A 23,203-nucleotide genomic window follows, 5' to 3' on the forward strand; every position below is an offset into this window, starting at 1 on the left:
GCCGGTGAGGTACGAGCGGTGTTCGTAGCTTTCCAGCGGGTAGCGGCGCCGCTTTAAATATGTTACATAATGGAACGTCGAGCGAAAAGAAGAAGAAAACGGGGGGATGGGGGTTGGTAACGAGATATAGAGCGAGTAGGAAGCGGTGTGTCCCGACGTGGCTTTACGAGCGACGCAAGAGGCGTTAAAGGCGATACAGAGCCGTTGGAGATGATGAACCGAGGTGAAATGACCTTGAAAAAGATTTCTCTCGAGCAGAGCGCAGTTAGCGACGATAATGACCGAGGGTGCCGTCGCGGCGGCGGAGGCGCGTACACCCGTAAGCAGAGGCGGTCTCGGGATCGCGCGACGGATCGTCCACGATTTCTCCAAACGCGACCCTTAACGTGCTCCTAACTGCGACAGGAGTAATCTTACAACGGTCGATGAATCCCCCGGCAGGAAATGAAATTACACGGGCAATCCGGTACAGGAGAGCATCCTTTTTTTTCTGTTTCAGAAGGCGGGGTTCTCCCGGGAGGAAAGCAGCGAGAATGAGCGTAGCTCGGCTGGCCGCTAACAAACACCAGCAGAGTCGTCCTTTGCGCCGGTGAAATTGAACCGTGGCCGCTCGGTTGGTGGCTAACACGGACAGGGGCTGTAACATCGGCGGGGACGAACAAGTTTCTCATCCCCTCGCGAAGATTTCTTCGTTCGGCCAGGCTTAATCCACTCGTGAAACCCAGCGAAGGGTGAGAGATCATCCGACAGACCCGTCACCCGAGGAGTTGCGAAGAGATACGTTCGTGTCTACCGCGGAGACTAGTTACGATAACCGGAGCTTTGTCGTTTCTCGGGTCGACAGGAGGGCAGGGGTGCACGCGAACGGTAGATCGCGCCATAGACGAGGTTCGCACGCGTGAACGATCGTTCGTCGATTGGTCGACGGTATGCGGGCGCGTCTAATTAGCTGGTCGTCTTTAAGGAGATACCTGGTTGAATTCGGTTGGTCGAGCTAATTGTATTCGGATCGCGTGTTCCGGTTTCGCCTATTAGAAGAGATGCGAAGCACGACTCGATCAAAGGTCTGTCGCGCCTCGAGCTGGTGGTGGTCGCCGCGAAACGGGTCTAATCAGGGGCAAGCTTAAGTCTAAATTGAATAGGGATTGCGAGGTGGACGTTGGACAGATCGATCGGTCGAATCGATGACCCGGAACCAGTGCCGTCCCGATAAGCCCTGAACAACAACGACAACGCAGCGGTTACTCGAATCGTGGACCTTCGAGGCGATAGTATGCTCGCATAGGAGGGTTAGACGTCCACGACGGAACAATGACGAGCGAGCTGTACGCTACGAAGGTCGAGAACTCGACCGGCGCTATGAATATCGTATCAACGATATACCCGTCACCGTCTAACGCGGTCGCAGCCGCGATTAGCGCTGGCACAGCAATTCCAACTAATCCGTCCACGACAGTAACGGGTGGAGCTGCGGTCACCAGCACCGCTAAACCCGACCATCACATCTACAACGCGACCGGGTACCTCGTGGAACACGACGAGCTCGATCACAGTAAGTAATAAGAGGCCGTGAATACGGTTAATGCGCGTTACACCGGTCAAAGCCGTACCTAATGGCTCTGCATTAGGCCGTTCTCGTCCGGAAACGCCACTTGCCGATCATCTCGACTATTCCTGCTTGCCTCGCCCGGCCTCGACCGCCTGCCCCTCTTACCTCTTTTCGTAGCTTGCTCCTTTTCTGTCGGCGGACGATGGAATTTCCTTTGATCTACCCACCCGACAAAAATCATATTTCCAGTTGCGACGGCCAGATCGCAAAGAGATCGCTTAGAGAGTCGATAGAGCGCGACAACGATCCACCCCTGGCTCGATACAGTCGCGACACGTTTTGTTCGCTCGAAAATTGTTTCAACTGGTTTCGCCACTAGCGGCATTTCGTCGAATTAAATATCTCCCGGGCGAAACGACGTCGAAGCGCGGCTCGATTTTACCGAACGCGATTTTTCGCGCGGAACGCACCAAGGGCTGCCAGATATCCGGTGCTATTTATCGGCCTCGTTCGAGAGCCTCGAACCTCTCTTCCGACCAGGAGCTCGAATCTCGTTTCATCAGGCGTCGAGGGGATTTTCGGAATTGTTCTAAACGGTCCTCGTTCGTTCTGCCTTCTCTCGATGTTACGCAGGAACGCGCACGGACTCCCAGAGACAACCCCTCTTTTTCTCTTCCCTCGCGGCGCCTAAAACTGTTTACGGCAACGCTTAATCCTCCCGGCGCATTGAATTTATTACCGCGTCGCGCCACGGTTCGTTTCACGATCGGAAAAAACAGCCTCGTCGTTGATGCCTACCGTCGTCGACTCTGCGCTTTGACGGTTGAAAAAATAAAAGAAACGGGGAAACAAAATTAAACGATCGAACGGTTCGCAGCTGAATCGATCCCATTAAAATTGTAACATTCCCCAGTCGACGTTATCGGATAATTAATCCGCAGCGGACCAACCGGAGATTCGATAAAACCTCTGGTAATCCGTTAATCGTGGGTAACGCTTTGAGGATTAACGCGTTCCCGTCTAATCGCGTTTCAGCTTCGCGGCAATAACGAGCGGGACGTGCGGTTTTTACGCGGACCGTTCCCGATCAAAGGATAACCCGTTATCAGTGGCACGCATCCTCCGTTTCGCCGGAGCAAATCTTGCCATCTTCGTCCTTGTTCGACCGGCCGACTGCGACACCGGCTGAATACTAATCGTAACGCTGCGGTCTACCAAAGTCGGATCGATACCATCCGCGCGGTACAACCCTGATATACGACGGAATTCAGCCTCCGATTGAAGCTTTTTGTCGTTAGATATTCATGCCCCTCGCTAGCTACTCGCGCCACCCGCCAGCCTTTTTTTGCAATATTTATGAGGGTTACCTGATACGCGCGAGCGAAGGGCGCTGCCCCGATAGTGCGCTAGGCTTTTCGAATACATTTCACCGGGCTGGCTCTGAAACAACGCGGCATTTTTAACCGATCCGCCCTTCTCCAGTATTTGGACAGCGGTTTCACCCTCCACGGGTCTTTCGAATCAATTTCTAACGGATGCCGCACAGCTTCGCTCAACGAGGCCTCTTCACGGGCAACTGTTCCACAAGAATGCAAATGTAAATTCATATCTTCGATCGATACGCTCTAGTTATACTACCTTCGACCTGTTTAGCATGTCCTTTAACATTTGTTGAATTTCCGTCTGGGCCCTGAGCGCGCAGACTTTGTCCATTTTTTTCAAATACCGCGTCATGGTCATGGAAAAAGCTTCCAATCGATCCGAATCGGAGTCGTTTGCATTTTCACTCGACGATCCGCCGTGTAGCCCACAGATCGTAAATTCGTGGCATGTCTCCTGGTTCAACAAGTATCGTCGTTTGTAACCTCGAGAATATACGAAATGCAGAAATGCAGTTAACCCTTCCATCATGGATAGTTTTTAATGGATAGAACGGTCGCCAGGAGGGGTTAACCGGTCGCGTAGCATCGTCTACCAACCTGTCGCGACCTCGTCGATTCGCCCTTGGTCGTATCCTCGAAGCGTTCTCGTTTCTCGTAGCAGCGACTCGACCCACTGCGGGGTGAAAATCTGTCCAGCTGTTTCCTGTCTGCGATTCTGGCGCAGGAGAGGCGCGGGCAAGTTCGAGGGCGAGTCTTGACCTCTGGCAAGGAAACGACAGGGGAGCTGTTCGTATTCTGCGCGGCGAAACTCGGCGGCGCGTTGCACGGCGATGTATTTCGTACGTTCCTGCTCGATATCGAGCGTCGAACGCAGCTGCAGTTCGAAGGAAGTGGTCGCGGCCCGCGCTCTTCCGTTCCTCTGGACACGGCCAGAGTTTCGTCGGCGTTCTGCGGCAATTGAACGGCGGGATCGTAAATTTAATATAGTGCCGGATAATGGCGCGGATATTGTACGGAATAGGAAATCTATTTTTAAATATTTATGACCGCCGGGTTTATGCGCCACTTTTGCGCAGAGGGCTCGACGCCAAAAGCGCTCGTATTATTGCCGTTTCGGTGATCGGTAGTATCTTATAAAAATTCGCTTATCTTCATATTTACGAGCCTCTGTCGGATCAAGCTCACAGGAGACAGAGAGGGGTAGAGGAAGGGTTTCGATTTCTCAACCTATCGAAACACACTTCGCTCCTCTGAACGATTTCGTTTCTATCGGAGTTTTCCATTAAAGCGACCAACTGTATCGGTTTCGTTCACGTCAGATTATCGAGGAGCGCGGTTGTAATCGAGGGAATTAAAAACGTTCCACCGGTAGACGTCACGACCCCTGGGGAGAACCCCGTAACGAGAAAGTACAACGAAGTTATTGGCAAAACTGTCGAGCGCCGGTCATGCTAATGGCGTAACGAGTTTATCGATACGAACGTGCAATTCGACCGCCTCGTCGTAATCCAGGTACGGGTAGAGGAATCGATGCAATTCGTGGAACCACGGGAGCGAGACCTGGTAACGACGCCCGCGCGACGCGTTCTCCAGCACCCTCTTCAACTCGTCCACGTAGAACCGTCGCATCTCGCGGATCTTTAACACGATCTCGACGAACGTCACCCCTGGCAGGCCCATGGCTCGATGAATCCGAGCGTAGGCACGATGCCTGCGCTCGCTGTCCAGGTAACCTGTCGCGTCCTTCTTCCACAGGCAAGGCGACCTCCCGTAAAGCGATGCCAGCTTCCGGAAACAACGGCTCGTCCATTTCTCCTCGTCGACGGTTCTTCGCGATAACCGTTCCGCGAAACGCTCGCACATTGCACGCTCGAGCTTCGCGGCTGCTCGCTTATCGTAGCATTCGGGCTGAATGGAAACGAGATAGTCGATAAACTCGTCCCACCGAGACGCATCGTTGATGAAGTTGGAATTTGGGTCAGGTTGGCGGACAGATCGGGGACATGGGTTAGAACCTTGAATTTTATTTCACGTTAATGGAATTCCACGGGTAGGAGGTGATCTTGATAGGGTTCGTCGAGAGCGATACTCACCTATCGATCAGCTCGATGACATCTTGCGCGATGTTCGTTAAAGGCAGTTATTTAAAGGAAATTAAAGGAACGCGTGCGCTGCGCGCACTGCTCGGAGAGACGCACGCTCGTTCGTTTACCCTCGTTTGCATTCTTCATGTATTTTAATTGGCGAGATCGAAGTGGCCGTGACTGCGCTCCGAGCGAATTGCCCGGCGTATCGTTTAATTTCAATCGCTTCATTCCCCACCCCGTTAAAAACCACCTCAACACCATATTACGAACGATTTTTAACACGATTATCATGTGCATGTACGTTTCGCAGGTATACTCGCCGGCTTCTCAGATATCCAGACAGTATTTTTAGCGTGCATCGCGACGCTGCTGCCGTTGATCGTCGCGCTGGGAATCGCCTTCGGCATCAGGTAAGAAGAATACAGGTAGCTGCGGCTCCGCGAGGTGTACGCCTAGAAAATTGCCGCTAACTTTCGCCCCCTTCTTTTCGAACGCTCTCTTACCTTGCGGTCGGAGATTTTATTTTCTGCAAACAGCTGTACTCCTCTCCTCTAAAGGGGGGAGAAAGGGAGGATGAACGAAACAAGGGAAAGAAAAATGATGGCTCTCGATGCGTAGCTCTTTATTCGTCGGACAAGTTCACTCTCTAGAAGATTACCTTAATAAACTCCACCCTGTCAGAGGGGACAGCTGGCTTGTGTGCACTCTCTATCGTTGAAACATTATTCCGCTCCCGTTCCATTTTTGGCGTTCGCAGCTGCAAAATGATCGCGCCGACACTTTGTACAGTTCCACGATCTCTAAACGCGTGACAGTCGAGCGGGCGTCGCGTGCACGCGAGTTCGCGTTAAAGGACAGGAGGGCCGGAGATCCGCATCTCCGGGCATAAAGAGCGCCGTGGGAAACCGTTAAGTCAGCGAATAAGTTAACGGTACAAGCGACAGTCGCGTTATAACCGGGGACGAGGCGACGTTGCCTCGCGGCTGTCTCGCGAAAGCGAAAGCAACGACGTTGATTAATGGGGCAATTAAAGGCAAAGTCTCGCGCGTGTACGCGCGCGGCTCGCGTCGCACGCGACTCGATCACTGTCGAACCTGCCACCTACGCCGGGAATTTCGCGGGCTGATCGATCGCCGCCTCGGCTGCGACGCGATCCCTAATCCCTCGCGATGTATCGACGCGTAAGTACCCGCGCGCGATTCTTGCATCGCGTCCCCCGACTGCGACGGTAACGAGGGGGTGAAGTCACCAGAGCGATCGTTCCCATTGTGAAACCGTCAACCGTAACGATAGAGTTACGTAATACGGTTTACTCGTTCGATTTTCAATTACGTTCCTCAACTAATTAGAGATAACGCAGTTTCGAGCCACGATCCCGATCGATGGAAAAACCAGCGATCGGGGATGCATGAAAAATTGATTAGATTTAGAGACGTTATTAGAGGTCGTTGGAATAACGTGCTCCCGATCGAAACCGATTTCACGGATTCGCTGGAAGATAGGGCCTCGCAAATTTTCGCCGCAGCCAAGAGGAGAACCGAGTAATCCCGGCGTTATGGCTGAAATTGTGGCAACGCGGAGAGGATTATGTCGGGGCCATTCAAGCGGATGGGAACAATTTATTCGATAGTTGTTCAACTGCTGGCAGATGCATTCAAATTATTTTCAAAGCTCGCGCTGCCCGGTGTACCGGAACGAAATTACACGGTACTACATTCGAGCGATTCCTAGATTCCCTGTCCGAATAATTGCCATTGCTTTCCTATACGAGCGCCGTGCCGTTTACACGGCGAGGTCAACACCACGGTGTTGCCGGCGCGGTTCGCGTGCAAAAATGACTATTAATTAAAACGACTATGTACCGTTGATTCATTATAAACCGAGCCGGCGCTTTAAAGCGCGGCTGGTAGGGGTCCATTCATTTTTAATTATTTCAATTTTCTCCCTGTTCCACGCACTGAAAGCACACCCGCGAGGAATTATGCCTTTGTGGCTTGAAATTTCCCCGGCCGTTCCGCGTTCACCTTTTTATACATTTTCATGCAGCCCGGACAAGACCAACCCCGCAATTGAAATTTTCTCCTAAATAGCAACGGTCTCTGGTAAATCGAAAGAAACCGGGCAGTGTTTAAAGGCTTTCGAACGCGTTCAAAGAGTTCCTCCCCCTTTAAAGGGATGAAACGTACGAGTAACACGGTTAAACGAGAGAAGGACTGGTTCCGTTCTGTTTCGCAGGCACGTGTGGAGGAAGTACCGGAACAGACTAGACAGCACGAGCGGATTGCCCTGGTACAAGAGCGTCTACACTCGAGACAATACCGCCGAATCCTTGCACCATCGACCTCATTCGGGAACCACCGCCATCCAGTCCGGGACGAGGATTCTCTCCGCCCAAGACGTGAGTACATCCACCACCGCCCCTACGCGCACGCGAGAAGTTCACCAGCGTGCGAGCCGCGTCGCTGTCCTTTCGGATCTTCAGGGTTTAGGTCAGTGAACACGCGACTGGCCGAGGAGTGTCCCTGACGCGTTCGGAAATCGATTTCCCCTCGATAATTCCGTAGCGGCGCGATGCTAATTTCGACGCCGCTCGTGAATAAATAAAACGCTTGGCCCGCTCGAAAACCGAGCGAGGCACGTTCTCGAGCGTGGAAAACGGAATTCTCACGCCCCAGTTCTCCCGGATCACCGTTCACCCTGCCTCCTGACTTTGGACCCGTTTTCCTTTACCGACACTCGAGAGGCTCTCGATAAAAAAGAAAAAAAAGAAAAAAATTCTCCGCTCCTCTCCCATCCACCTACCCCGGTATTTCTTCGACTCAGCCATTGATCAATCGTTTCGACCGGTCGACGAGACGTTTTTACAGGGCACGTCGCGAGAACTGCGGGGCTCGCGCGCGACGCTCTGCCAAATACTCCAGCCTGGAAATAACGAGGGCGGTGTCCGCTCGTAGATGGCGAACGAACGGAAGAAAGAAAGAAAAAAAAGAAGGAAGATAATGGACACTCGTCCGAATCGGTTGTCCGATGGATGGACGTGACACGCTACACCGATGCGGCCGTACACTGTTTTTCCATTATGCGGCATCAACAGCGTCCGTGGGATTCTTCTGTCTTTTTTCAGTCGCATCGAACGCGACGCGGACTTGCCGAATTTTTGCCGACGCGGAATCTCATTTCTCGCTCCGGCTGTTCCACTAATCACCAGACGAAAAGGTTCGGGGAACGTTTCCACGGTTAGCTAGAATCCCTTCCGGTTTGCGCCTATTATATTACAGATAAACGGGCGCGAAGTTACCGGAGGAAGAAGCGCACCCGATTATGCTCAAAGTTTGCACGGTCATGCAATTATCCCCGATTTAGCTTGCGGGCTGGTATCTCGAAGAGAACACTCGCGGCCAGAGAAAAGCATCGCCCTCTTCGAGGAGAATAAGTCCATCTCGAAGTCGAAATCTCGGTCTTTTACAAGCCGCTTACCCCGCACCCTCTATCGTATCGCGGTACTGCGACAGCGATCGCTGGTTGTAATCGAGCTACACGCGACACCGTCGTTAATAGAAATTTTCGAGCGGCGTTAAGGGTTCATCGATGCCGCGGTTAGCCAAGGAACGACGTGCGCGTAGAGCAAAGGAGCGGAATGCCACCAGCCACTTATCGAGCGCAGCTGACGCTAGCTCCTATCGGGCATCGATCGAACACGCGAGAACGAGGCGTGATCGGATCGAAAATCTACGAAGCCACGTCGTTGGGGTGCACCGGTTTCCAACGGGAAACGTGTCGCTCCGTTGGAAGGCAACGGCTGCCACCGCTCCTGCGGCTACTGCAAACCGCCCTGCATTGACTTTAAGCACGGACAATGTAGGTTAAACGACTCGCAGGCGCAGGCCTCGCGCGTCAGTGAACACCCGGCGCAGTTCAACTTTACGAGCGACCGTACCGCCCTTTACGATGACTTTTCATACCCGCGACGCCTCCGCCTATCTTCTTCAACGATCACAAACATTTATGCGCGTAGACGGTCCGTACGCGCGCACTTTTTCCTCGACACGATCCACCGGTTCGAACGGTTCGTCGAAGTTTGCTCTCGAGTCGTCGGGTGTTACCCACGGATTCGACGGGGGTTGGGCTTTACGACGGGGTTGGCACCGCGACGTTACGGTCGAATACCAAACTCTTCCTCGTCCACGAGGAATATGATAAAACAATAATCGTAGTTCTGGGAAAACATTAAAGGCTGGACCATGCTCAAAGGCGGGTAATAAACGTTTTTCAAAGCTCACAATGATACTCGCGGCTACGAGCTTTATCGCAGAGAACTCCGCGGTTTATGGAATAAAGTATCGACTTCGTCGAGCGTTCTTTGAATCTGGCATTCGCGGAATTATTGGTCTGAAATGTTGGAAAGAAATTTTTATTTTCTAGCCAACCTCCCATATAAACGGAGCGGATGGGGTGGGCTCGCGGTTTGATAAAGCGATTCATCGGAGAGGAATCAAGCGATATAAAGGTATTTGAGAAACCACTTTGCGTGAGGTAACCGTGTTTCTCTGGAAGCGTACTTGCCGCGAGGAGAGTATAAATTTATAATTTTATTCGTTCGTATTTCGACATCGCGCGGAAAAAGTAACGCGGAGCGGGTTCGCGTGTAACCCGCGGCCTCGAGCCCGATGAGTCGTCGCGAAAAAACTTGCTCTCGTCCGCGATACGCCGAGCTATCTATTAATTTAATCGATCGTTTGATGATACGGTGCACCGCTCTCAGCCAGTGCGCGAACGATTGCACACGTGTATATAAAGGCGCGATCGTTCAGGTCGGGCTGAAAATACCGGGAGGCGGTCGTTCTGGCGGCAGTCAGCGGCAGTGACCTGATTTTAATTTCACGCGTGCTCGATGGCAGTCACTGCGCTTAGATGAGTTCCCAGAGAGAGAGAGAGGGAGACAGAGCACCTTTCCTGTCGGCGTGTTTCGCTTACATCGACTCGTTGCTTCTCGCCCGTTCGCCATCGTTTAATCGCGCTGTTCGTCAACCGGAATCTAAAGCGACTCGTCGTTTTTCGCAGCGCTGCACCTCGATCTGGTTCAAAGATTTCTCCCTTTTCTAACTCGGCCGTGCACTAAACGGGACCTCACGCTCGGGGAATACCGTGGTCGGGTTGTTTATTGAAATTGCATACACACGGACGGAAACGGGAACGAAGTTTGGCAAACTTTCGGTTCGCCCGTCCGCCATGATTGTCCGGTGGGACCGCGAGCACGCGTCGCTATGCAATTTCTACGAACAAAACCGACGGGTACCAGTGAAAGGTAACGTTTATAGGACGCGTGCAGGCGGTGGAAGGAATCTAACGAGGTTCTAAGCGGAGCGCCATAGATAGGCGGTTTTTCATGCGGCTCTCGCTATAGGGGACACGGATGGACGCGCGACATTACGTAGTCGGGGTCAAGGAAAATGCGGTACACCAGCTGAAATGGAAATTGCCCGTTCACCGGCGCTTTTTCGCAGCGTCGGTGTTTCTCTCCCTAGCGTTCCACGTTTTACGAGCACACCTGGTCGAACAACGGGAACGATGCCGCGGGCTACTAAAGGGACAGAGGAAGGAGTGGAAGGGTTCTCCGCTGATCGTGAAAGGTGTGTCGTTTAAATAACGAGCGCGAGCTCTTTTTTTGCCTTTGTTCGAGAAAATACAATTATTTCGCGTTGGGATAGGAAACGGGCGACGCGACATTCCTTCGCGAAAAAGTGCACTCGAAGCAACAGTTATTGGTTCACCTCGCGTCCTCGTCAAACGTGCAACGTTCACAAAATTTGTAGAACTTTCGTCAACGATCGACACACATCACGAATTTATCGCCGCGCTAGCTTCCACGCGCTCGGTTCTTTCGCAATCGAGCGATCGATCGAATTTTTACTCTCCTCGCGTCAGGTTTATTAACACCTTCGACTGGCGCGCGCGTTTCGTCGCGCACGGTTCGAGGGGTTTGTTGGAAACGAGGTCGACGTCGTTGTTTCGCCAGAAAAACGCCGAACAACTATCCCGCGGCCGAGAACGGGGGCTTCTCCCCTCGAAGACCTTTTAAACGAGACGCGAAACGAAAAGACAGCGTCCTCGATTTTTGCCCCGGCCGCGACGGACCGCAGAAGTTCACCGGCTGCAAAGTACTTTGTCCGCCCCTTTTGCCACCGTTTGCCCGCCCAACAGAAACCCGTAGGGTATAAGGGCACCCGCTGCATTGGCGTCGCTCGCAGTTGCCCGCGATTTTTCTGATCCTTAAGTCGAAGTCTCTTTTCCGTCCCGGTGGCTCGTGTCAATATTTGTGCCTGCTCGCGGCGGTTCTGTCGCCGAACGACCTGAATTTCTCCTACTCCTAAGCTCCCGAGGGGTCGAGCGAGCCGACGGCTAAAATTTTCCATTCAACATTTTTGGTGTCCAACAACAGCGAAACGACGCTTTCGTCGCGCAAGCTGAACGCAACGATCGTCCGTGGCATCGCGAGACATCGCGTGCCAGATGGCGACGCGCAACCACCGCGAACCTTTTCTATGCCCGCGCGCGTCGCTCTCGAGTTACTAAGTAGCCAGCTTGCACGTTCATTATCCGAGTGTACCGAGTTCCCGTTTCCTTTTCTTGTTCTTTTTCCCTGTAACTCGAGGTTAAATTCACCGGGCGGCAGACCAGATTGCGTGCAATAGGTGCACACGCCGCGGGTTCGCGTCCGTCGGCGGCCATTTTGCGTTTCGAACGACGACCCGTGGAAATTGCGTAAGCCAGCTCGTTGCGTTAGCTCGTCTTAGCTTTTGTCGTGGGATCTACCTCGTTTCGTGGCCCCATTGTAACGCGCCTACGTTGCATAATTGTTCGTGAACCGTGCTAATATCGGTGAATCCTCATTAAGCGCGGATATATTTTGCTACGCCCCGCGGAACGCAATTATTCACGGCGGTGGCACCGTCCCCATCCACGCGGACGTACGAACAATCGGAAACGCGTAACAATCCGAGTCCGTTCGTTACGTAGTAATTATATTCACGAGGAGAAACTTGAGGGTATGAATAGTTATCGATGTAACCGCGATCTCTGGGTGGATAGACGGTGGATTTACAGTCCACGGTGCACTGATTACTCCAATGTGTCAGTCGGTCTGGGAGGTCGGGTGCACCGTGGGTATCCCTCGCGCGGCACGTACGGCTCAGGCTTGCATTCGATTTGCATGCTGGAAATTCGAGCGCGTTCTAACCGGAATCGATTACGCGACACCCCTATCCGCGGACGGATTTCTCGACTTTCCGTCGTCGGCTCGTTAACGCGCCGGTTCCGCGTTGGAAAACTCGCAACGGTTACCCATCCGAGAAGTTCGTTTGCCTGGCAAACTGAAATCAACCGCCGCGTGCCCGCATTATCTCGAAGCGGATGGCGAAGGGAACCTCCCGCCAACTAGAAACACGACTTTAAGTAATCCTGAATGGAAAGACGCGCGGGACTGAAGAGGAGCAAAGTATTCCGTTGGTATTACGGGATTCGAGGAACCGTTTTAAAGGATCACCGTCGTAAATTTATGCCCGCATTAACGCAGCCAAGCCCGCGAACTCGCGATAGATCAAGAAGACTCGGATCACCTCCGGGCCAGTGTATCTACTCGGGGATGCCTGGGAATATCTCTGGTGATGCATGGAGGCTATTAACTTTTCGTTTGATAGTTTAATCACGATCAGCCTCGCCTGCTTCTTTCTTTCTCGTGTACGACCTACTTCGACGTTCGAGACGATAACTCGCAATTTTGAACGCGCGACCGTTCTACCCCGAGGGGGATGAAGGACGCTGGTGTAGCGCGTCAAATTGCACGCGTTCGCCTTTCGAAAAACGAAGAAACATCTTGTCGTCGACGATGCACCAGCTCTTGTACACGGTCACCCGTTCTCAATCTTCCACCCTGAACTAGCTATTTGCCGGCACTGCCTTACCCCTTGTCCCGTATTCCACCCGATAAAGGGTAATATAGTGGATGCTCGGGGAATATGAAACTACGTGCTACGTATCAAACCTGAATCCTTTTACTTTTTACGTGAACCCTGTCCGCCTCACCCCTTTCACTCGCGATACGCGTTCCACTTCTCTCCTCCCGTTCTCCACTATTATATTGAAATTCCGGTGCACGTTTAACACAAATTCTCTCGAGCACCCGAACGGAGCAGCACTTCTTCTCGTTACTTCGAACGTGTCACTCGAACATCCAATCAACGGGATTCGCGCACGAACACTCGCGGACCGGAGGCGGAACGGGCCGCGTCGTTCGCCGTTTTCGAAGCACGCCGGGGGTGCCGGCGGAATCGACGCGATTACCGAGATTTCGGGACGTGCCGCGATAAAAGATTGGATCTCCCGGACGTGCGCAGCACGGACAGAGGCGAAGAGGCCAAAAGCTCGCAGTGGTAGCCGCTCGGTGCTGCACTTTAATCTCGCGAATGATGCGAGGACACGGCAGCCTCGCAGGTGGATGATTCGAGGTCTGAAAAGGATTCACCGACCGTCGAGGATTCGCGAGACCTTTTGACTTGTTTATCGCGACACTTTCTAGGCGAAACGAATCCTCGGCTGCACAAAAGAACCGGGGCGACCATCTCGAGATACTGTTCGAGCTGAATTGAATCCCATCGAATGCACAAGCAGCGACGAAGGCGCACGGTGACGCGACTGAGTCTAAGATCGCTCGACGTCGTCGATGCGACTGGGAATAACGACGCAAATGATAACCGACGAATAGAGAAAGAGAAACAGAGAGAGAGAGAGAGAGAGAGAGAGAGAGATTTTGAAGAGGATTTTCTTCGCTTTGAGGGATGTGTCCGGGGAAACGCGTGCTAGCCCACGCACATACGCGATACCGACGCCACGCCACCCGATGTACCTTCGAACGAGCGTACGTGCAAGATACGTGAGCGACATACACGAGCCGCGTGACACACGTGTGAGTTATGTTAACAATGTCTCGCATACGTACGCTCGCGATCCAATTTTCAACGTGCTCCGGGAGCGTATCGCCACCGAACTAAGCGGTTTACGGGCTCGGCATGTCATAACGTGACCACCTGTCTAAATGCAATTGCGGATCACGCGGTAAACCAACACAGACCGTTGAATAATTTTACGATCCACCCCGGTATATAAAGCACGCCCGCAAGCTTTAGATCCGACAGGATCACTCGAGGGCTACAGCTTGTCGCGGCTGCAGCAGCTTGCGCCTCGCCGCGTCACGGAATATCGACCGCTAGCACGACTCTCGATGACCGCGATCCCGTCTCGAACGATGCGGCTGGACTCGAGAAGAAACGACGCGGCACGCGAGAGGAGAAACAACGAGATTTCGATCGGAAGGAAACCGTAGGATGACGCCGTGTTCCGCGTGTTAAGAGACGCGGTTTCGACGGGTAGAAAAATAGGAATCCGGGATAACGAACCGCAGCGACAAGAAACGGCGGAGCAGTTTCCGGGCGTTCGCGGTCCGCGGCTGGTACACTGTAACGAGGAAATTCGACCGCGTAATAAATAATCCGTCGATCGATCGCTTCCGCTACCTCGCCCTTCCCAACCTCCATCCACCCCCGTTCTACCACCCCACCGAAAAATTACAATACGGAGGCGAAGCTCTCGCGATAAATCATGTTACGGTGTTAAACGATCGCCGCGCGCACAACCGGCCAGTAAATCTTTCAACTTTCTACCGATACGCGGGAAATTTCTTCACCAACCACGAGTCTAATAAATTCGACGTTGGCAAGTGGTCGAAAAAAATGCTACTCGAACCGACAATGCCCACCAGCGCGCACTTCATCATCGGAGCACAATTCCCCGTTCGCCATATCGGAGTCATTTTTCCGGGGCCGAGTACGACGCAAAGATCGATGAGCAGCCCAGAGATACGGCGAATTCAATTTCCTTCTGGCGGCTGGTCCGCAAGGGGGCGGCGAGTTCCTTCCCGTTTTAGGAGTGGCAACGGTGCGTGCCCAATTCCAAAGATGGTAATTGAATTTCCACGAAATCTCCTCGCCCGTGGCGGCACGCCGAGAATCATCAAGGGTGGGATCCATCGAGGATTTTCAATCGACACTTCTGGTCGGGCTTAACGTGTTTCCCGGACGGACTTCATCCGGGTCGCGTCGCCTCGAGTTCGTCGCGTGTACCGTTCGATCCGGAAAATTGTTCGCGAAAATTGGCCGACGACTCCTCGCCTCGTCGAAACGGCGCTAAATAATCCGGGGTGAAGGAAATTTCCCGATCAGCGGGGGCACAGCACTCTCGAGCGGCGTTCGCTCGTCGCCTCGACGATGTTCGAAAATTCTGTTTGGCTAAACGACGCCAGGGCGTCTCCAATTTTCACCCTTCCTCGCGATACCTCCGGAGATCTCTCGTCGACGAGTTTCGCACGATGCTCGCCGTTTTTCCGACGCCGATGGGAACCGAGGCAGCCCGTGCGGGATTTCATCTTCCGGCGGGGCGATTGCCGAATCGGAAAAACGTCCTTCCGTTGAATCCGGCCGACCTTGGAGTACGCGGTACACTTTCACCGAGGATCGATTTTCCCGAGGATTTCCCAGCGCGATCCTCGGCTACCACGATCCAACTACTATTTTCCAGTAATAGTAAGCGCGAGGCTTGTCTATGTCTGCCGCTAGTTGCTCGCGTAGTACTCGAGGGTGGGGGGTACCGCGCGCCTTCTTAAAGCTTTGCGGTTTTTTCAAAAGCGGCGCGCCGTCCCCACTACCGTCAACTAGCTCCCCCACCACCGGACGTTGCACTCCGTTCCCCGTTCGAGTTGCATTCCCGATTTCTCGCTTCCTCTCTCGCGCGTTCGTTCGCGTCGCTGTTCGTTCCTCTCTCCGTTCGTCGGTTCTTATCTCTCTCTCTTTCTCTCTCTCTCTCTCTCTCTCTCTCTCTCCGGTTTCCTCTTTGCCCCCCTCCTCCAGCACCGGGAGGCTGACGTTCTCTCTACCCACCCCGTTCCTGCCCCACCGTCCCGGCTCTCCTCGTCCGGCATGCCATGCCGCTAGCTCTTTTTCCGACGCGATCGCCTGCATCGGCTGCATCGTGCTCGTGCTCGCCCGGCCGCGGTTATGCAGCCTCGCCACGGTCCCAACCCGCTCCGTTCCGTTCCGTTTCGTTCCGTTCGCCGAATCTCTCGACCTTTACTCGGCTACGGGATTTCATCTTTTCCCTATCGACGCGAATTTCCATGACCCGCATTCGGACACCGCCGTAAGAACGCCAAGGCGCTCTGCCGGAAATTTATGGTGCCGGCCGATTTCGCGTTACGGCCGCGGCCACGGATTTCACGAAGAATCGCAAGGTTGAGTTTTTTTACGGGCATGAATAATTTATGTCCTAGTACGCGAGCCGGGGATGTCGCAAGAGCCACCGGTCGTATTGCTTGCCGGCCCTGTTGCATCGGGTTTTATCGATTACTCAAGACCGGTATCTATTGCGCGGAATCAGCGAGAAATCTGCTGCCTACACGCTCTCGAAACACGCCCCCTCCACCTCTTTCGACGACAATTTTAGAAAAAACCGCGACACTCGCCTCTGCTCTCCCCCCACCCCTGTTTGCCTCGTAATTTCGTGCGATGCTTCGGGGAAGATGCATTCGCCGTAGGGACCGTCTGCGCTCGAGCGACCGTAAGATAAATAAGGGTAATTATTTCCGCTACCAGTGGTACACTTCCGTGGCGGAGTCACGCGAACGTCTTACGAAAACACGAGCATCTGTCAGTTCCTTGGCGGGGCGGTCGTGCGAAAATTTCCCGCCGATCGGAGGGACCGTGCGTCCTCGCTGGCGGATCGTCTTAATTCCGCGCTACGCGAATCCACTCCGAAGGATTTCCAACAACGGAAACCGCTTTAAACTCGCGGGTAGAACGCGGTGCATCCGACTCGCGGATCAATAAGCTTCTTTGGGAAACGTTCGCCAAGCCAATCGGCCGGTTTTACGACCGCGTCGCGATGCGGTGCGTGCCAACCAACGCTAGAACGGCTCAATTTTCCCGCTGCGTCGTGGTAGCGTAGTAGAAAGAGCGAGAGAGAGAGAGAGTGAAAGAGAGGGGATATTCGCCATCGTGGCAAATTTCTATCCCTTTTTCTTCTTTTCTCGAGCCAGCTGAACGGCATCCACGAAGTTTCGGACCGTCATCGGTTAATTCGTTGGTGAAGATCGAAGAACCCGGCGATCCGGGTATATCTCCGAGCGGAGAGATAAAATCCTGCCGCGGCAAAATGAACGGACGGGGACGGGCCTCGGCACTCCGGAGAGATGCACTTGGCTGCAAGCGGGGAGAACTAGCTGGACGCGGCGCTAATGCGCCTGCTAACCTTACTTTCGCATTGCTAGACTCAATTCATGCCAAGGCTGACTGGGTGCGTTGCCCTCCATTGCCCCTATACTGCCGTCATTGGTGGCCTCCTCCTGCCCCTCGGGAGCCCTGGCAGTCGCCGTCGCCGATGCCACACCGCCCACCGACAGTTTCTTGCCGCGACACCCCACCCCGCTTCAGCCCCTTTCCGTGCCTACCAGCTTAGCCCCTGCTAGGCGACTTCGTCTTCTTCGGCTGCGACTTCGGCTCCAGCTTCGAGAACTCCTTCGCCTCACCGCCCCTCGGTTTTTCGGGCGTCAACATCGGTTTCGCGTTCGTTGGACGCGTTCTCGACTATCGCGGCCAGCCTCGAACCAGCGCGATTGCCTTAGACCTTAATCGGGCTGCTTACGGCTGCTAAGTGTCCCAATTTCTCTTCTACACCGCTCGGCGCACGGCTACGCCGCGTTCCCTTTTCGCCCGGTTCTTCTTTCTCCTTTTCTCCCGGCCTCTCCGCCGCGCTCCACGCTCTCTTAACCTCTGCACCGCGCGCTATTTGCCATAGACGTTTCTCTGTTTGAACGTTGCTCGAAAAATATTTGGCTAACAAATCGTCCCGCTCGGCCCCAGCGAGGAGGAGCCACGGTCACGATTGATAGGCAAACGTATCCACCGGGACGGAAATAGAATTCGGAGGAACTGTTTTTCGATCGAATACGGGAGAGCTATTTCCGTTTTTCGCGAACACGCCCGTGGCCCGTTCCCTCTTATTATTGTTTCGTCGGTGTTCCGGTGGCCCGCCGCGAGGATTTGCGGAATTTCGTATTTCACCGAGGTCGCGCGGCGGCGTAGATTCCGCCTGACCCAGGACGAAACGCCAGGCTGCACCGCGCCGCGGTGCCGCTCGGCTCTTTCCGGTGGCGGTCTGCTCGACAACGAGAACAATAGGCGTCGCTCGTAAAATGTTTATACGTCGCCCGTCCCATCTACGGTCGTAGCTGCGTGGTTAGAAGCTAGTTCGCCGAAAATTTTCCACCACCGCCGCCGTCGCCGCCGCCTCGGGACCGTTTTCATTATCAGGGATCGTGGTGGATCGTGCAGCCGCGTGTTTGATCTTTGATAACGTCACGGCTGCCACCACGGTCCTCGCATCCGACTCGCGGCCGTCTACTATTTCGAGCAAGAACCGAGCGAATCTCGAATTACGACAGCCTGCACTATTTCGCTCGGCCCCGCCCATAGAACCGCTGCCTATTATTAAAATCCTCGAGCACCGCATAAACTGCCCCAAAAATAAAACTGCAGCATCGTTCTCGGCGCATCGCGCACGCGAGTTTTCAGATACCGCGCGCCTCTCCGCCTGTTCCTCGGTGGGAACGCGAGAACAATGAATGGAGCATCGATCCGCGGGCAATTAGCGCGCGATCGATCCGATTTACGTACACGGGCAGCGTCCCCGCGGCATTTTCGAATTCCACGGGCCCGGAGGAGGGTGGAAGCGGAGCGTTAATTGGCCCGCGATCGCTGTCAGGAGAACCACGGCTGTGTATTTGCATTACCAACGAACACATCGTCGAACGCAACGCTTATTTATAACTTTTTCATCCGGCGAGTTCTCTTATCTGGCGCCTTGCCATCGGTGTCCTCCCCTCTCCCTTTCGCCTCGTGGCTGCTTCTCGTTGCAACTGCACAGCACGTTGATCGCAGCCGACGCGACACGGCAAACGCGCCTCTCCTCGCCGCTTGCGTTATTTTACGCTGAATAGACCAGAAACGCGTGCACCGCGCTCGAAATCGAGCAATCGGTTATACATAGAAATCGATGGAAGATGGAAAACGTGCCCGCCGTGTTTCATCGCACGCGCGCGTTCTCCAAGGCACGCGGAGGTACGTTTTTTTTATGGGGCATTCGTATTTTCCATTTGATTTTATTTTTCATTTGATTTTTCTCTTTTTTGGTAGCGCTGACGCGCGAGAAGAAGAAGAAGAAGAAGGGAAGGCGGCGGTGTAACCAGGACAAGGGTACACGGTGAACAGAGAGAGAGAGTGAGAGAGAGAGAGCGATAAAAAACGAGAGAACCGTGCCGATCGTGGCTAATCGATTTTCGCGCTGTAACGAGCCGATTGATATCAGCTGGCTCGATAAACTCGACGAAGCGTGACAGATGGTTGCAGCGGTTGTACGCCGTGTGACGCATCGCGCGGTTCTCCGCTCGAGCCATTTTGCGATCGATCATTTTTTATTGCCAGCCACGAGGAGTTCAAGGAATTCGTAGAGAACGCAAGAAAGTGCAGCGCGGGGTCGATGCACGGTCGCAGCTCGCAGGATGCTCGTAGGTAGCTTGCTCGTCCTGCGCAAGCTGGAACCACGCACAAGCCAGAGCCCCGTGTAAATTGACGCGCGCGTTGCGCTACTCTTTTTCAGGTGGATGCAACCCACCGGGGCTGCCGATGTTTCGTACACCTGTTTACGCGAGCTCAGCCATCGCCAGCCCGTTGATATCGAAAGGATTTCATTTTTACCCGATCCTCCCAGCGCCATTATCCCCGTGCGTGCCGTTTCGAAAGTGCCGCTCGCAAACTGAACGCCGCGCTGTAGTCTTGGAATTTTCATCGGGTCATTTTCCTGGTAGTTTCGTCGAAGTATGCGACATACATTATTCGCGTACTGTTACGACGAAAGTGCCACGTGGCCGGCCTTGCATCTTTCAAGGCACGCACCTATGTGCGAACTGACGCCGTGATTCACGCGGAATGTTATGCGGGCCCGGTCAAAATTCTATACGCTTTGCCCATTGTTCTGTCGTTGCAATTAAAATACAACCTATGCAAGTGTGTTACGGATCTTAAACGATATTATACGTCCCGAGCGAGCCGACCGTTCTCCAAGCGGGCCGAATAAGCGGCCAGCTCGGAAGTAGCTTGAGCCGCGGACGTCCAACTGGTCAGACCACGGCTGGATTCCACTAGCTGGTTCACGAAACGTAGGTAAATACGGGGTTATCGATCGTTGGATCGCATCGACGACCGACCTCCGCGGTATACGATCCTGTATTGTCTTTTTCATTCTCGATGGATTTTCTTCGTCGGTTCAGTGTATCGTGGCAGTGTATCTTCCTGCCTACGACTACTGTCGGATGGAAACCAATAAGCGCATCGGGGAGCTCTCCGTGCTACTTACGCGTCGAAATTTCATTTCGAGCTTCAAGTATGGATTCGAGAAACCTTGCTTACCTCTGGTTTGCCACTGTTCCTACACGTTGCTCTGTTTGGCTCGTGGTATCGGGTAAAAGCATGAGACATTCGAAAACACGCGTGGATATATTTCAATTTAACGAATCGATATACGTGGTCCAGGCTTCAACGTGGTGGATCGTAGATCGAGAGCTACATCGTAATAGGAGCGAACACGTGGGACACGATCAGTCGAGTCCGAGGCTGTTACCTCGAAATTGAAACGAATCGCGAGAGGACGCGTCGCGGCTACTCTGCTCGCGCGATTACACGATTCTCCAACTTCGTCCATCCGACTGTCCATTCGTCTGTACATCTGTCCATCCGTATGTCCGGCCGACCACCCGTCCGTCCGTCCGGTCCGCTCGTGTTGCTTCGCCCGTGGGGTAGCTGACCTAACAGAAGGGGTCGTTGCACTCGGTTGGGCCCGCTTTCATCCCCTCCACGCCTCTGATTCTTCTGGTCAGCCTCGCGGACCTAACCGCTCTTCTTCTTCTCCACCTCCTTCTCCTCTCACCTTCTCTCTTCGTCGCTCATCCTCGATCTCTCTCTCTCTCACCGCGTCTCTCCTCCTTCACTTTTTCCTCTCTGTCTTCTTTGGCCCGTTCTTCCTCGCGTTTCTTCCTCTTCTTCTTCTGGCCGCTCGCCGCGGAGAGTACCGGCTCCTTGGTCCTCCCTCTCCCGACTTCTCGTCCTTCTCCTATCGCCGTACGCGCGCTGCTGGCCAACCTACTCAACCCCTGAACGTAGCCGAGTCCAAAAGAAATTATAGTTATTTACCGTCGGCTCTTTCGGATAGTCGGTTATTTCGCGGTAGTTGTTCCCTCTCTTGTAGGCATAACTCGACCTGGGAACCGAGAGACAACTTCTTCGGGCGGGCCAGCGCGCGGCGCGGAGGGATGGCGAGCCACGATAGAACGAGTCGATTTTAGGCAGCCGAGAGAGAGAGAGGCCGGTGGTAATGCCGCGTTGATGTTGCTGCTGTTGCTGCCGGTTCCACCGATGCCAGCGCCGATGTCGAGGAACGAGGAACCCCTCTATTTCTTCCCCTTCTACTCCCCCAACCCCCCGTTTGACACGGGATTCGCGATAAGTATCGTATATACGATTCGCCTATCTCGTCGCGCGATCTCGTCGAAATTATGATTCCCCGTTTGGAATTTCGCCGGTCTACCGTTCAGCCGTCCTCTCCCCGTTCTCGTTCCCGTCCGACCGCGCGGACGGGTTCACCATCGGATCAAACCGTATTGCGCGCGATCGTCGCGCGTAAGAAAAAACGGCGGGATTGCTCGGTTAATGTCGCGGCGGTGAGACCGGCGGGGAAAGAAAGAGGAACGAATCGGCGACGGTGGGCCCACGGTGGGAATAAAAGGAACGGGATGGCAGATGCGACGACTTCTAGATCGTCGTGGCGGCGGTGCGGTGCGCCTTTTCAGTTTCGTGATCCACGCGGCTGGAGTCAATGCCTCCTTCGTCGGGCCTCGGCGGAGAGTCGGATCAGGGCGGCCCCGGGTTCGGAGGGAAAAAGGGGGCCGAAGGAAATCACGCTGTTTCGACGGGATTCGCGAAGCGTGCATGACGGAAATGCAACGGGCCGGTCGTGCAGCGGTGGCACGAAACCTGGCCGAGACAAAAAGTCCTTCTCCGCAGGGGAGGAAGAGAAAGGAGGAAGCGCATAGAATGAAAACGAGAGAGGGAAGAAATCTGGCTGGTTCGATGGGGGGCGTACGCCGAGGGCCGACAGGGGGGGCCCTCCAACGAGAGAAAGGGAGAGGAGGGAAAAGCTTGGAACGCCATTCCTGCACCCGCATCCACGCTCGCGAGGAGTCGCGACCGGCTAGGTGTATCCTCGTACGATCGTGATTATAGCCCTCCCGTATTTTATTGCAGCGCCGATCCACTCGTTGCCCTCCTGCAATTCCCGTTTCACGCGCTCCCGACGAACCCTCCGCGCGCGCGGCGTTTCGCGCGAGCGACGCCGCTCTAGACACGGAAGATGGAACGCGGATTCGGCGTTCCCGTTTCGATTACGCGACTAATCAGTCAGGAGAGCGTGGCCCGGCCGATTCGCCGATTTAAATCGTCGCCGGGCATTGATCGAGAGGGCAATAAATTGTCCCCGCGTACGGGAAACGTGGAACGTTGCGTTATCGATTCGCGCGGCGGCGTTCTGCGCGTGCAAACTGCGAACGTAACGGGCCGCTCGAACTATTCGCTCGGCGGATTTAGGTTTTTAGAACGAAATGGCGCGGTTTGGTTATCGGCTGACGTACCAGCCCTGGGAAGATAACGCTGCTTGTTTGCCATGCGCTCGCGAGGCGTTCCAGACTATGATAGAGATTAACTTATCTCGACTACGAACCACAAGGAAGTCTCTGTCCATTCGCCAGTACTATGTCAATATTATTTCAATGACCGACGTCGTGCAAACAACGCGGCAGACCTTCGAAACTGCGAAACGTATTTCGCTCGAGTCTACCTACCCACACGCACGTCTACCTACACGAGAAAACCGACGCGACTCTGAAAGCTAGCGGATAGAGACCGATCGGAGCGACTGACCAGACGCGTTCGTCGTGTCGGAAACTTTGCTGCGTCTCACCGTCTTCGACTTTC

At 54.1% G+C, this 23,203-nt stretch overlaps 2 protein-coding genes across 2 annotated transcripts in view; one reads left to right on the forward strand and one right to left on the reverse strand.

Annotated features, from left to right (window-relative positions):
• The first annotated feature begins 847 nt into the window (after positions 1–847).
• The window catches only part of LOC143432604 (uncharacterized), a 42,590-nt gene continuing 20,234 nt past the window's right edge, over positions 848–23,203 (forward strand). Inside the window, exons 1-3 of the mRNA XM_076909353.1 lie at positions 848–1,552; positions 5,329–5,428; positions 7,254–7,416. Coding sequence (XP_076765468.1) covers positions 1,312–1,552; positions 5,329–5,428; positions 7,254–7,416 — 504 coding nt within the window. The 5' untranslated portion in view covers positions 848–1,311. The remainder of the gene's footprint in view (positions 1,553–5,328; positions 5,429–7,253; positions 7,417–23,203) is intronic.
• LOC143429663 (uncharacterized) lies at positions 3,179–5,191 on the reverse strand. Its single transcript, XM_076905348.1, has 3 exons — positions 5,025–5,191; positions 4,414–4,946; positions 3,179–3,385 (listed from the first exon to the last, which is right to left on the reverse strand). Exons 2-3 carry the CDS (start codon positions 4,792–4,794, stop codon positions 3,179–3,181), a joined length of 588 nt encoding a protein of 195 aa, XP_076761463.1. The 5' UTR covers positions 4,795–4,946; positions 5,025–5,191.

This window comes from Xylocopa sonorina, chromosome 1 (assembly GCF_050948175.1).
Source record: "Xylocopa sonorina isolate GNS202 chromosome 1, iyXylSono1_principal, whole genome shotgun sequence".
NCBI lineage: Eukaryota > Metazoa > Arthropoda > Insecta > Hymenoptera > Apidae > Xylocopa > Xylocopa sonorina.

Coding starts and splice junctions, on each gene's coding strand:
- LOC143429663 (XM_076905348.1), bottom strand. CDS start 4,794: ATGTGCGAGCGTTTCGCGGAACGGTTATCGCGAAGAACCGTCGACGAG. Junction 3,386..4,413: donor ACGAGGCGGTCGAATTGCAC/GTTCGTATCGAT, acceptor TTGTTGAACCAG/GAGACATGCCACGAATTTAC.